Source organism: Gymnodraco acuticeps, unplaced genomic scaffold (assembly GCF_902827175.1).
Source record: "Gymnodraco acuticeps unplaced genomic scaffold, fGymAcu1.1, whole genome shotgun sequence".
NCBI classification, from domain to species: domain Eukaryota; kingdom Metazoa; phylum Chordata; class Actinopteri; order Perciformes; family Bathydraconidae; genus Gymnodraco; species Gymnodraco acuticeps.
The window spans coordinates 376,525-388,212 of record NW_022992331.1 but is presented as its reverse complement, the minus strand read 5'-3'; the positions used below and the strand labels follow the sequence as shown (position 1 = coordinate 388,212).

At 38.8% G+C, this 11,688-nt stretch overlaps 3 protein-coding genes across 4 annotated transcripts; 1 reads left to right on the top strand and 2 right to left on the bottom strand.

The window, feature by feature from the left end:
- Nucleotides 1–371: 371 nt before the first annotated feature.
- On the bottom strand, nucleotides 372–4,244 carry zmat5 (zinc finger, matrin-type 5). Its single transcript, XM_034208545.1, has 6 exons — nucleotides 3,965–4,244; nucleotides 2,936–3,109; nucleotides 2,624–2,686; nucleotides 2,438–2,518; nucleotides 1,692–1,800; nucleotides 372–1,595 (listed from the first exon to the last, which is right to left on the bottom strand). The coding sequence occupies exons 2-6, from the start codon at nucleotides 3,060–3,062 to the stop codon at nucleotides 1,448–1,450; spliced, it is 528 nt and encodes a 175-aa protein (XP_034064436.1). The 5' UTR covers nucleotides 3,063–3,109; nucleotides 3,965–4,244; the 3' UTR covers nucleotides 372–1,447.
- LOC117541394 (cytochrome b-c1 complex subunit 9) lies at nucleotides 4,155–5,156 on the top strand. The gene is made up of 2 exons (XM_034208546.1): nucleotides 4,155–4,326; nucleotides 4,828–5,156. The coding sequence occupies exons 1-2, from the start codon at nucleotides 4,186–4,188 to the stop codon at nucleotides 4,876–4,878; spliced, it is 192 nt and encodes a 63-aa protein (XP_034064437.1). The 5' UTR covers nucleotides 4,155–4,185; the 3' UTR covers nucleotides 4,879–5,156.
- Nucleotides 5,157–6,403: 1,247 nt separating this feature from the next.
- On the bottom strand, nucleotides 6,404–11,255 carry gal3st1b (galactose-3-O-sulfotransferase 1b). Of its 2 annotated transcripts, XM_034208558.1 has the most exons (3): nucleotides 11,228–11,255; nucleotides 8,793–8,935; nucleotides 6,404–8,712 (listed from the first exon to the last, which is right to left on the bottom strand). In XM_034208558.1, the coding sequence occupies exons 2-3, from the start codon at nucleotides 8,912–8,914 to the stop codon at nucleotides 7,563–7,565; spliced, it is 1,272 nt and encodes a 423-aa protein (XP_034064449.1). In that variant the 5' UTR covers nucleotides 8,915–8,935; nucleotides 11,228–11,255; the 3' UTR covers nucleotides 6,404–7,562. The 2 variants fall into 2 exon arrangements, with proteins under 2 accessions (XP_034064449.1, XP_034064448.1); XM_034208557.1 differs by lacking the exon at nucleotides 11,228–11,255 and having other exon boundaries at nucleotides 8,793–9,123.
- Nucleotides 11,256–11,688: the final 433 nt, after the last annotated feature.

Genomic DNA, 11,688 nt, shown 5'->3' with positions numbered 1-11,688 from the left:
ATCATTGCTTAAGACAAAAATGAATCTGATGTTTTTTCTAACTGACATGACTCATTAGTAATTCAATTACCAATAAGTATTGATGTATTAGCTTTCTCTCTTCCATGTTCTTGGTAAAGATCCCTCTCACTTCTGGTAAATGATTGTATCACCCTGCTGTTGACATTACTAGTAATTTAATGTTTAGATTGAGAATACCAAGCGCTGTTTTATTTCTGTAACGTCCCATGTAGAGATTACTGCATCAAATATACACTACTGTAAGTGTTGTCTGGATGCATGTATCCAATAAAAAACAAAGGCACTTAAAGGGGTTTTTTTCTGTGTACAAATGTGACCTTTGTTGCAAATAAAAAGGAACATAAGACCAATCTAAAAAAAAGAACATTTACTGTGAACAACAGAACAACATCATTGATACTAACATCAAGTACAGAGAATAAGTGGGTACTTTCCAGGATCCAGTTTTAAATAAATCCACAAGTTGACAACTTAAATGACTAAATATGAGTTATTCAACTTTTATAGCCTAAACCCATATTAAAATGCATCTTTTAAAGTATTATCCAAAAATATGTTATACCTAAATCTGTGTCTCTCTCACCAACATGCACTGTGTACTTGTGATATCCATCAAACTGTTTGTGTGCTTTTGTCCTCATTAAAGATTCGCAAAAACAATTTCTAAATGTTGATACAAAAAATAACTCAGTTTACATTCATGTTTGCTTTCTTCTTCACTCTCTTGGTTGTGCATCTGTCCTCATGTGTATATGATAAAACAAAACAGGGCCCCTTTAAAGTCAGAGGTATATTCTGGCCAAGACAGCAGATTAATAGTTAAATAAAATAATACAAAACCGAAATAAACGCAATGAAATTCAGCAAAACCCATTATGAGAAATACATTAAAGGGACTTTATAAAGGCCAAAGACAATTACATGTATCATAACATTTGAAATGCGCTATGATAACTATGAAAGATTTTAGTATACAAATTAATCGAGATCATTAGGTTGCCATCTTTACTATTTAGGAAGTAGAGTAGTGTTTTGGTGCTGGCTGGGTTATAAATTAAAATCTGACAGATCATTGATTCCCCCGGTGACGTGGCAGAGGATTAAAATTTAACAATAAAATAATTTCCATCTGCTCAGCAATGCTCCATTCTTCATGACATCAAATGTAACTCCTTAGGGGAGTCTCATGGTAAAGGCACTCGACTTCACATTAGCGAAGCAATCAACAACAGACTGCCAAAATGTAAATCATGAGATTCATTATGCACCGCCTGTATGTCATTCCAGGTTTACCTTCCTATGTATGACTCAATTAAATATCTCATTTAAAACTAAAAAAAGACATCTCATATGTATTCTGTACATTTCATTCTACCAATGTTGCACACCAGCTTAACAGTGATGTGAACCACAAAGTGAATATCAGTCAGCCCCATTCTGAGTTCACTTTGCCTTTCCATCCGCTGGGAGGAGGAGGAAGAAGAGAGGGCGGGAGATCATGGACGGAGAGGAGCTGTGGAGGTATGTCACTTTCTTCTTGGACCTCTTCACTGTCGTCCTTATCTTTTAGATCTCTGAAGAGATAAATAATTAAAAAGTTGAATTTTAAATGAAGACGAATCATTAGCAATGTATGAATAAGGGTCAAAACAAAAGGTGAAGGTGCATACCCCTGGTTACCGAGGGCACTTCGCCTCTTTTCCCTTCTGGAGAGCCAGTCCTCTACACAGCGCCCCGGCATCCTGCTGTCTTCAGCACCCTCTCTGAGACGTCTTTCATCTGAAAGAATTCAATCGTACTCCTGTCAACTAGAACCTGCCACATATTTTAATAATCAAGTGTCATTCATGCAAAAATGGCAAATAATACTATTTGCATCCCCATAAAATGGAGAATCCTTGCTTTTCCTCAGTTTAACATAATATTATACTGAATTAATTTTAGTTTTGGAGTGACAAAGTCCAAAACATTACTTTGGACTTGAGAAAAACACATTTTTCACTATTTATAAAGATTATTGATGATGATAATAATCATTTCTTGCAGCCATACTGTCAGTCGATCACGACCAAATGCGCTTGACAATTTAGTGTATAATATTATTTATTTTTTAGGGAATGCATCAGGAAATGCTAACCCTAGGTACCTTTTGTTGAAGAGGGTTTAAACCTTCCTTATGCAGGATTACATTTAAGATATTAAAAATATGCAATGTGTTGGCCATTGGTAAGATGGTTGTTAAATATTGAATGACCACCTACTAATTCAAGAATTATTTAGATAATATTATATATAATTGCCAATGCCATGTGTATTAAATGTGTAGCACATTGTTTGTGAGGAACTGTGTTGATTTCCTTTAAAAAACATATCTTAATCACATGGTAAACATCATTTCCATTTGGTTACAGCTTACCTTCCACCTGTCTTTGTAGGTGAAACATATCTTCTTCAGACATGTGAGAAAACCTGCAGTTAGGGCCGAAATCACATATTCCTGAAAAAGGACAGGGAAAATAATTATTATTACAATAACAAAACGTGCATTTAATATAATTTCCTGGTCATTGGATAAATGTATGGTTGAATTGCTTTAAGTTACCTTTTTGGAGAAACTTCCTGCAGGGTTTCTTTAATTGCTCATCACACAGAATAGCTGAGGAGTCTGTAAAAACACAAATGATAGTGTTGTCAATGGCTGTATATATAACCTTCCATCATAATATAAGCAGATGGCCAGCCAATATGACATAATGAAATGTAAGCAAGCTTAATTCTCCAATCAAAATCTCAAATAGGTTGAAGAAATAGCATTCTAAATAGTAATTTGTAATGTTTAGGATCACTGTCTAGTCTAAAACAAACATTTACAATCACATCTCTCTCAGGTCTAAGGACAAACTGAAAGTCTCACCTCTGAAATAGTCGTACCAGGCCTTTTTAGCTCTGTGATGCTGAACACCAAACAAATGTTTCTTCCTGTTGTGCATGTTGTCCTGAAAGGACCGGTCACAGTAGTCACAGTAGTATCTCCTTCCCATGGTGCAGGTTATGTGCTCAAACCAGCAAGATGTCACCTTTTAAATGGCTATGGACAGTAAAGAGAAACAAAACACATTCACATAACTGCTGGATCACAACATGGTGAGAGAATAGCTGTGCTGAATTAAATTGTTCTGTGTCGTACATTAATTGACTGTCATTGTGCACACACTGATCTATTAACAAAACATGTGGTCTGTCCAGAATAAAGGGCGTTATAGTTCAACTGCACGTGTACAATTAACTATTATGTTGTTAATCCATTACTCAACTATTCTCTTCAGGACTGAAAAGCCCCCACAAAAAATAAAAATGCCATCCTGATACAGTTAAAATGACATAGCCGACCCAATTTACAATTCACATTTGTCACAGAATTATTTATTTTTTCCATTTCAGAATTGTGCATCAATGCAAGTTTGTTAACATCTACATAATAGCAATTAGCATGTCATATGGTTGTTTACTTTCGGATCACATACTCTTATAATTTTCATGAAAAAATATGGCACAAGGCTTAAAATGATTAAATGGGAGGCAAAAACAGGAAACAACCTGATCTAGCCTACAATCAAGAACACCAGGAACATTATCTAACGTTTACTGCTATCTGCTGGTTTGGTCATGGAAGTGCCTTTATTTTTAATAGTATCTGGTATGACTTCCTATTCCACTGTGATGATACAAATATGAACATATTAAAGGTAAAATATTCTGAAATGTAAACGTGCAGTTTGATGCTCATGTAAACTCTCCCCCAATAAGTAAACGTTAACATCCATAATCATTGGCTCATAGCATTGTTCAATGAGAATAGTTATTTTAACGTTACATGCTTATTGTGACATCCGTAAACGTTAAACCCTGTGTATATTACATTTAAAAGTAAAATACAACAAACCATTGGCGAACCATGATGTCATCCTCCGTGCTGTTTGCTTTGAATCCACATTGTGTAGCAAACTGACGTGAAAAACAATGAAATCTTACAGTAATGCTATGCTAATCGTTTGCTAACCATTCCCCACTGGGGATACGGTGTCTTCGCAGGGTCAAAAAGCGAATCGACCCACTCTTGGGCCGGAAGCGTGTCACCTCAGCTTCCGTCAATCCACCGAAGACATGTCGCTGGCTAAGTCCGTCTACAATCTGCTCTTCAGGAGAACGTCCACTTTCGCCGTGACCATCATGGTTGGAGCGGTCTTCTTTGAACGACTGTTTGACCAAGGAGGTGACGCAATTTTTGAGGAACTGAATCGCGGGGTAAGTGTTTAATTTTGTGTTATAATGCCGGTGTTATCCTGACCTTGCAAGCAGAGGGCGAAACAGCGCTAGTGTTAGCTAAACTAACCTAGCCTCCCTGCTAAACCGAGCATTTGCTTCCTTTTTTACAAACTATTACAACCTCATAAATGTTGTAACCTACTTACCAGGATATATTTTACATTGTGTGCACTTTTTTAATGTATAGTACACTATCTTTATACGTTTCTGTCCCTTCAGTAGATTGGTATGTTAGAGTATTCTAATGTATTCTGTATATTTAATAGTGTTTAGAAACTCTTCTTAATATGTATTGTTTCTAATGAGAATATGTATATATTGTTTTTATTTTATTCGACTTTTAACAATTGTTGTTATTCTTGTACATTGACAGTCAAAATGCTTCTGTGACAAAACAATTTCACAACTTGGGATGAATAAAGTATCTGTTTTTGTTCACATGACAAGTCTAACGTTGCCTTATATGTACTTATTTTTTAGAAACTGTGGGAACACATCGAACACAAATACGAGATCAAGGAGGAGGAATAGGTCGGGTTACCTAAGGCTGAAGTGCAACTGTTGTCACACTTCCATTCTCCATTCTTCCTGGACTCCACACCTGAATCAATCATCAGTCAACATGGACAATGTGCTCAAAAGTCATGCCAGGTGGGACCTGTGAGAGCCGCTTGACTGTCCAGACCACCTTGAAGATGGAGCAAACGGTTCCTGTCACCTCGTCCCCTCCTTCCTGTTGTTAGATGTAATGTCTACGTTCCCCCCACATATTGTAAATGCTTAAATTAAACATGTTAATGACGTACAAACCTTGCAATGTTTTTGATTTATCATATGGCTTGCATATGTCAAAGCATCTTAGATTAGTTACTGGGGTGCCCACACTTTTTTGGCTGGTGAGCTACTTTTGAAATGACCAGCTCACTGAAGTCTACCAACCAAAAGTAAAATCCCAAATTGCAAGGGTTGCTGAATAACACGTTTATTTATACATGGGATAATAGGGCTGCAACAAACGACTAGTTTGATAATCGATTCATCTATTGATTAATGAAACGATGAATCGGCTATTCGGACTATTATGCCTTGCACAATTTCTCAAACGCTCTTATTTAGCCATCAACTTTTAGATTTAGCTTGAGGTTGTTTTAGGCATGTGGAAACTAACAATGAAGACAATAAAGATGAATACTTGATTCAAAAATACATATATTATTAAATTAACTTAACAAATTGTTTACAAAACTAACATTGCTTTTTATTTAAATTAAATAAATAATATTTCACATCAAAAGAAACAACAGTGTTTTAACAAATCGTATTAAATAATCTGATGACAGAATAGCTGAAACTTTAACAATCTAAATAACTCAGTTACCTCTAATCATTAACCCATGTTTGTATAATTGAGTTAACAAAGTACTTTTGTTTGACTTACTAGCATTTTCATAAGCACCCACTCTAGCCACATTAGGTCATCTAAACCAAGAGGATCAACTTCAAATCAAATGAGTATCTTGTAGGGCTGCTCGATTATGGCAAAATCATAATCTCGATTATTTGGGTCAATAATTGATATCACGATTATTAAAAACGATTATCCATTTACTTTGAAAACATCAATTTATTGGAGAAAAAAATGTGAACAGTATGTTTTTAACAGTTGGTTACCCTGAACTTTAACTATAATTCAACTGAAAAACCAATACAAAAAAAAGTTATAAAAAAATAATCTTTTTATTTCGATTACGTTGTTTTCGTAATCGTTGCAAGCCATAATTGTAATTGCGATTAAAATACGATTAATTGAGCAGCCCTAGTATCTTGATAAAATGACTGAGAAGGATTTATAGCATTATATAGTTCTTGAGTCTAGTCTTTATTATAAAAGTATTCAGTGGTTGTATACATTGTGTCCCCTTCATGTCAGTTTTATGTATATTTAGTGTCATTTCAAAGATAAGGTTGTACAGCTTGGTTCTCTGGTTTTAAACATAAAGGAAATTAAATTAAAATGTACAGAAACAGAAGTCTGTACTATAATGAAATAGCCATATGTTTTTAACCAATCCTAGTTTCCAATAAGCTGTAGTTCCTTAGTTCCTCACCCAGTAGTGTTTATACCAAAGAATAAACATAACGCTTGAATGGAGCTGAGATATCCAGTTAAATTGTATTTTATTAAAACAGGCTATACAAAAAAAACATGAATGAGAGGTAACATTTGTATGGACCATTTCCATACAAGGAACATATTAAAGCTGGATGATAATTTTGGCCCAAACAAGAAGAAGTATTATATAGAAACGGTAGCTGCCACCTTTTAATTTGCAATGTCAAACAATGCCCGTCAATAGTGAAAACATCTTGTAAACAGGTCAGGTAAGGTCACTACTGTTCAAATCAATTACATGTAACTGCACCTGAGACTCAGGCCTATAGGGGGCACACTAGCAATGTATGTCCCAATGAATGAGAAGAACACATTTAAAACAACATTATAGTTAGCACTGACTGTATTATGTCCCATCCTGGTATTTTTCCTGTGAGCTAAAAAAAAAACGTAATAATTTGCCCTTGCAGTGGATGTAAGGGAAACTTCTGCAGCAATGGAGAGTTAGGACTCAGAGAGACACGAGGAGAGTTGGAGCTTTGATGTCAAACACAGATCTTTACTACAAGCATCGGCCGGAGAAATTCACATCACAAGTCACACAGTCAAAGGTTCTGACTGCACGGGTGGGTTGCCATGTCAAATCTGATCCGCCTCGCATCTTGGTAGACCCTTTAACTAGTTTACAGAGAGTCAACCCACATATTGGGGGGAGGTACATGAACACCTGGGAACAATGGAGATGTCTTTGACATCCGTGGTGCTTAGAAGCCCGCGTTCTCACAGTCGTAAAACCCCCCCTGTGCCCGCCAGGTCAGGCCATAAAACCGGGTAGTATCAACACGACTCCATTATCACATTCCTTACGGGAGATTAAAAGCAGGGATGGTCGTAAATGTCAACACACAGAATAGGTTAAATATTTAGAAGTAAAGACAGAATTATTCCCTAACAGTGGACATATTATAAAAGCAAATAAGCTTTGCCCATTAGTGCTGTGATACATACATCTCAAGTATCATGTTATTTCAAAGGTAGGTGCAATAACAAAGTGGTCTCTAGCTTGCTGCTAAACTAAACACGTAAAACATTTTAGTCCAATTCAATCTCCAAAAACGGTATCTTTGAACCAACCCCATAGTCTAGTCAGCCACAGGCTTACGCCCAGCTGTGACAAGTATTGTATTTCAGGTGTGAGCATTTTTTCACAGATTTCCCTGAATTGTGGATCAATATTTTGCTTCACGTTGTACCCAAGAATGGAAGACTCTCCAACGGGCTGCCAGGGCAGGAAACGACTGTCGTGAATATTTTGAGCTTCCACTGAGCCTCCATCTTGAATACAGATGGCCTTCATCTCTGCATTTCTTCTCCTGAGCTCTTTTACCTCTTGTTTCATTCTTTCTCTCCCATACGCCTCAACTCTTGCCCAGAAAGTAGAATTAAAGTGCTGATAGAGTCTCCAGTCAGCCCCGTTCCACTGTAAAGCTTTGGCTCTCAACTCTGGGGTCAGTCGAGATACAGATGATCTCCTGCGAGCATTGAGTTTAAAATACAGTATGTCCTCCATGGTCCAACACAGTGTGTCCTTGAGCAGGATAAGTGACTCATCAAAATATTCTGCTACAAGAACCAAATCAAAACGTGTTGATAACTTATGAATATCCCTCATTACACGAGGATCATCACCCTCCAGGTTGTTGTCAAAACCAAAGTCAAAAAAGAGCAGATTTTTGAGGTAGAATGAGTTGAAAGCCTCTGGACTGTAGAAGGTGTGAGGATTGTTCAAAAACTCCACCAGTTGGTTCTCTCCATTGATCCTCCATGTGAGAGGAACTACTCTGTGATAATAATTGAAAGATGATTCAAAGAGATCCACTGGGTCACGTAAGATGGTGATGTAAACAGCATCTGGAGGCAGGAGCTTGGCTACTTCCTGATGGGCAAAGCGCATGTGGTTACAAACAATGTTGAAACAGTCTCCAGGCCTGTAGTCCTTCACCTGGGAGCAGAGGAAAGGTGACGGGTAGAAGAAGTCATTGCGGCCCTCAGGGAAGGCGAATTTAAGCTTGTGCTTTTGTCCAAATCTGAAGAGGATGTTGAGTATGGTGCTGCTGGCAGTTTTGTGGGTTTTCATGAACATGATGTTTACTTTGGGGGAGCTAACTTCTGACGTGCTGAGAGATGGTGAGCTTACATTTTTCGTCAATAATTTCACCATACTTAGAGGACATGTGTCTTGCTGGGAGTCCCTGTGAATAAAATATACAGGTAAACAAACAGATGAACTGATTTCACAAAATAAAGAAAGGCTTTACTTTAAAATCCTTACCTAATCGTAACTTGGGTTAGGTTCGTGAGGCAGTACAGCAACAACATGATGTTGGTCAATAAAACCGAGAGAATCAGCCTCCTGGTCATACGTGTGCACTTCTTTCCTTTGATGGCAGACATCACTAATACCCAAACAAGGACCTGGAAATAAGATGAAAGGGCATGCATGTATAAAAGACAATCATAACAGCATTCAAAGATTCTATACACAAACCCATGTTGCACTATGCTGTGAAGTGTTTTTCTCATACAACAAAGCTACACAAAGCTCATAAACACTCGTAATACCCTGGGGAAATTCTTACACACAGGCCAACTAATAACGCCCTTAGGTCACAGCAAAGTAATGATAATGCAATTATAATAATAATAATAATAATAGCTTGGATTTATATAGCGCCTTTCAAGGGACCCAAGGTCGCTTTACAAGTAATAGGGCAAAAACAAACATAATAAAACAAAAATCAGACAGACAAAACAACAGATGGGACTTGAGGGCCCTTTTGAAGGCATCAAGTGTGGGGATGTTGCGAATCTCCGCAGGGAGAGCGTTCCAGAGGGTGGGGGCTGCCACACTGAAGGCTCTGTCCCCGAAGGTTCGCAGTTTGGTGCGGGGGGTGGTAAGCAGGCCAGAGTCTGAGGACCGCAGGTTCCGGGGTGGGGCATGTGGGTGAAGGATGTCCGATAGGTACTGGGGGGCAAGGGCATGGAGGGACTTGTAGGTAAGGAGGAGGACTTTGTAGGATATGCAAGACTTGACCGGCAACCAGTGTAGGTGAATGAGAGTGGGAGTGATGTGCTGCCACGGCTTTGTGTGCGTGAGTACGCTAGCAGCACAGTTTTGGACATACTGGAGCCTGTCCGGAGTTTTGTTGGGAACCCCGAACAGGACACCTTTGCAGTAGTCCAAGCGGGTGGTGACAAACGCATGCACTAGGGTTTCGGCAACCGACTCCGAGAGTGACGGTCGGTGTCTGGCAATGTTCCTCAGGTGGTAAAAGGCCGATTTGGTCACAGATTTGACGTGGGAATGGAAGGAAAGGGTGGAGTCGAGGATGACACCCAGGTTGCGGGCTTCAGGAGATTCCGGGGAGATAGAGCAGCCGTCGACCTCGAGGACGAAGTCACCAACCTTCTGGAGCAGGGCCTTGGGTGCCACAACCATGAGCTCTGTTTTATTGCTGTTCAGCTTAAGATAGTTGGAAGACATCCATGTTTTGATGTCATGCAGGCAGTTGATGAGAGACTGAGGGGGGAGCTGGGAGGATGGGGTGGTGCTGAGATACAGTTGGGTATCATCAGCGTAGCAGTGGAAATTGAGTCCATGATGTCGGATGATCTGGCCGAGGGGGAGCATGTAAATGGTGAACAGGAGGGGGCCAAGCACAGAGCCCTGGGGTACACCGTGGTGGACTGGGGCCAGGGGTGAGTTTGAGCCACTGATGGATACAAACTGTTTCCTGTTGTGGAGGTAGGATGTCAACCAGGACAGCGCTGTGCCAGTGACATCTAGGAGGTATGAGAGGCGGGTGAGGAGGATGTTGTGAGAGATGGTGTCAAATGCTGCAGAGAGGTCCAGGAGGATGAGGATGCTGAGGCGGCCAGAGTCAGCAGCAATGAGGAGATCGTTGGTGATCTTGATGAGGGCGGTCTCAGTGCTGTGTTGCTGTCTGAAGCCGGATTGGAAGGGCTCATAGAGCTCATGGTTGGACATGTACAGATGGGAGTATAGAGAGTCCAGGCCTAATCCATTTCAATTTTATATAACCTACTATTCATTTCTAACAGAAATAAGAAGAACTTTATAATGAAAAGGCAAAATGAACATAGACAAGAGATCATGCTGATTAGCAAAAAACTGCTGCATCATTCTTTCTCTCAGAATAGCCCACATGTTTATACTATAAACATGTTTACAGTGCTAGAATTCCCTTAGCAACACAGATGGAAAGACAAAAGATACACCAACATGAAAACTACAGTTAAGGTACAAGCATTTTATAACAGTAAAAACTGATGTTAACATGGTAAAAAAGGGGACAATTCTAACGTTTCTACAATTCACACTGAACAGGTGCTTACTTATTATATCAGATAGGAACGGTACAGTATGGCCCTTGCCATAACAGCTCTGATTCTTATCTCTAACATTGATGTTCATTTTTCACTTGTTTGGCCCCCTTCGTTGAAGATATCCTACATGTGCATGTCCCATAGACATAGAGTTGTTCTAATTAATTAGGGAATTCACTTGTTTAAAGCTTACAAAAATGCAATATGTCCTTCCTTGAGATAACAACTCTGTAGATCCATTATCCTTAAAACCAATATTAACTTATTTTGATAACCAAATAAGCTAGGATATTAACAACACTGTAAATTCAAGAAGGATATAGCATATGGAATAAGAAAAAGTAAAGATATTTTTTTTACCTGCAGATGACAATGTTGGAAGTGTCGATGTGAGTATTTTCTGCAAGGTGAAAGAAACTACTCTTATCTGATTGGCTGTGAGGACTGAAGGAGTCAGATGTGATTTCTCCTCCCACAGGGGCAGGACTGGTTTGTAAAATAGTCTACATACTTCTAGATCACTATGTCCTGTACCTTTTGAGGTATGGCAGGAAAATAATTCCTTTAAAGTCAAGTATCTTAGTACCATGAGGCCAAAACACCTGGCTATGTGTACAGAGCATGCATCAATGCTTTGTTTTAAATAATACAAATGTATAATGTACAAAGTTGAGGCACAGAAACAGAGCAGCGGTTCCCAACCTGTGGGCTGCGGCCCGAACGCATTGCAAGTGGGACGCCAAAAAATGTGCAGAACATTATGATTTGTATGGAAACATTTCATTATTAAGGTATATTTTTATTTGAACCTCCTTTCCTTT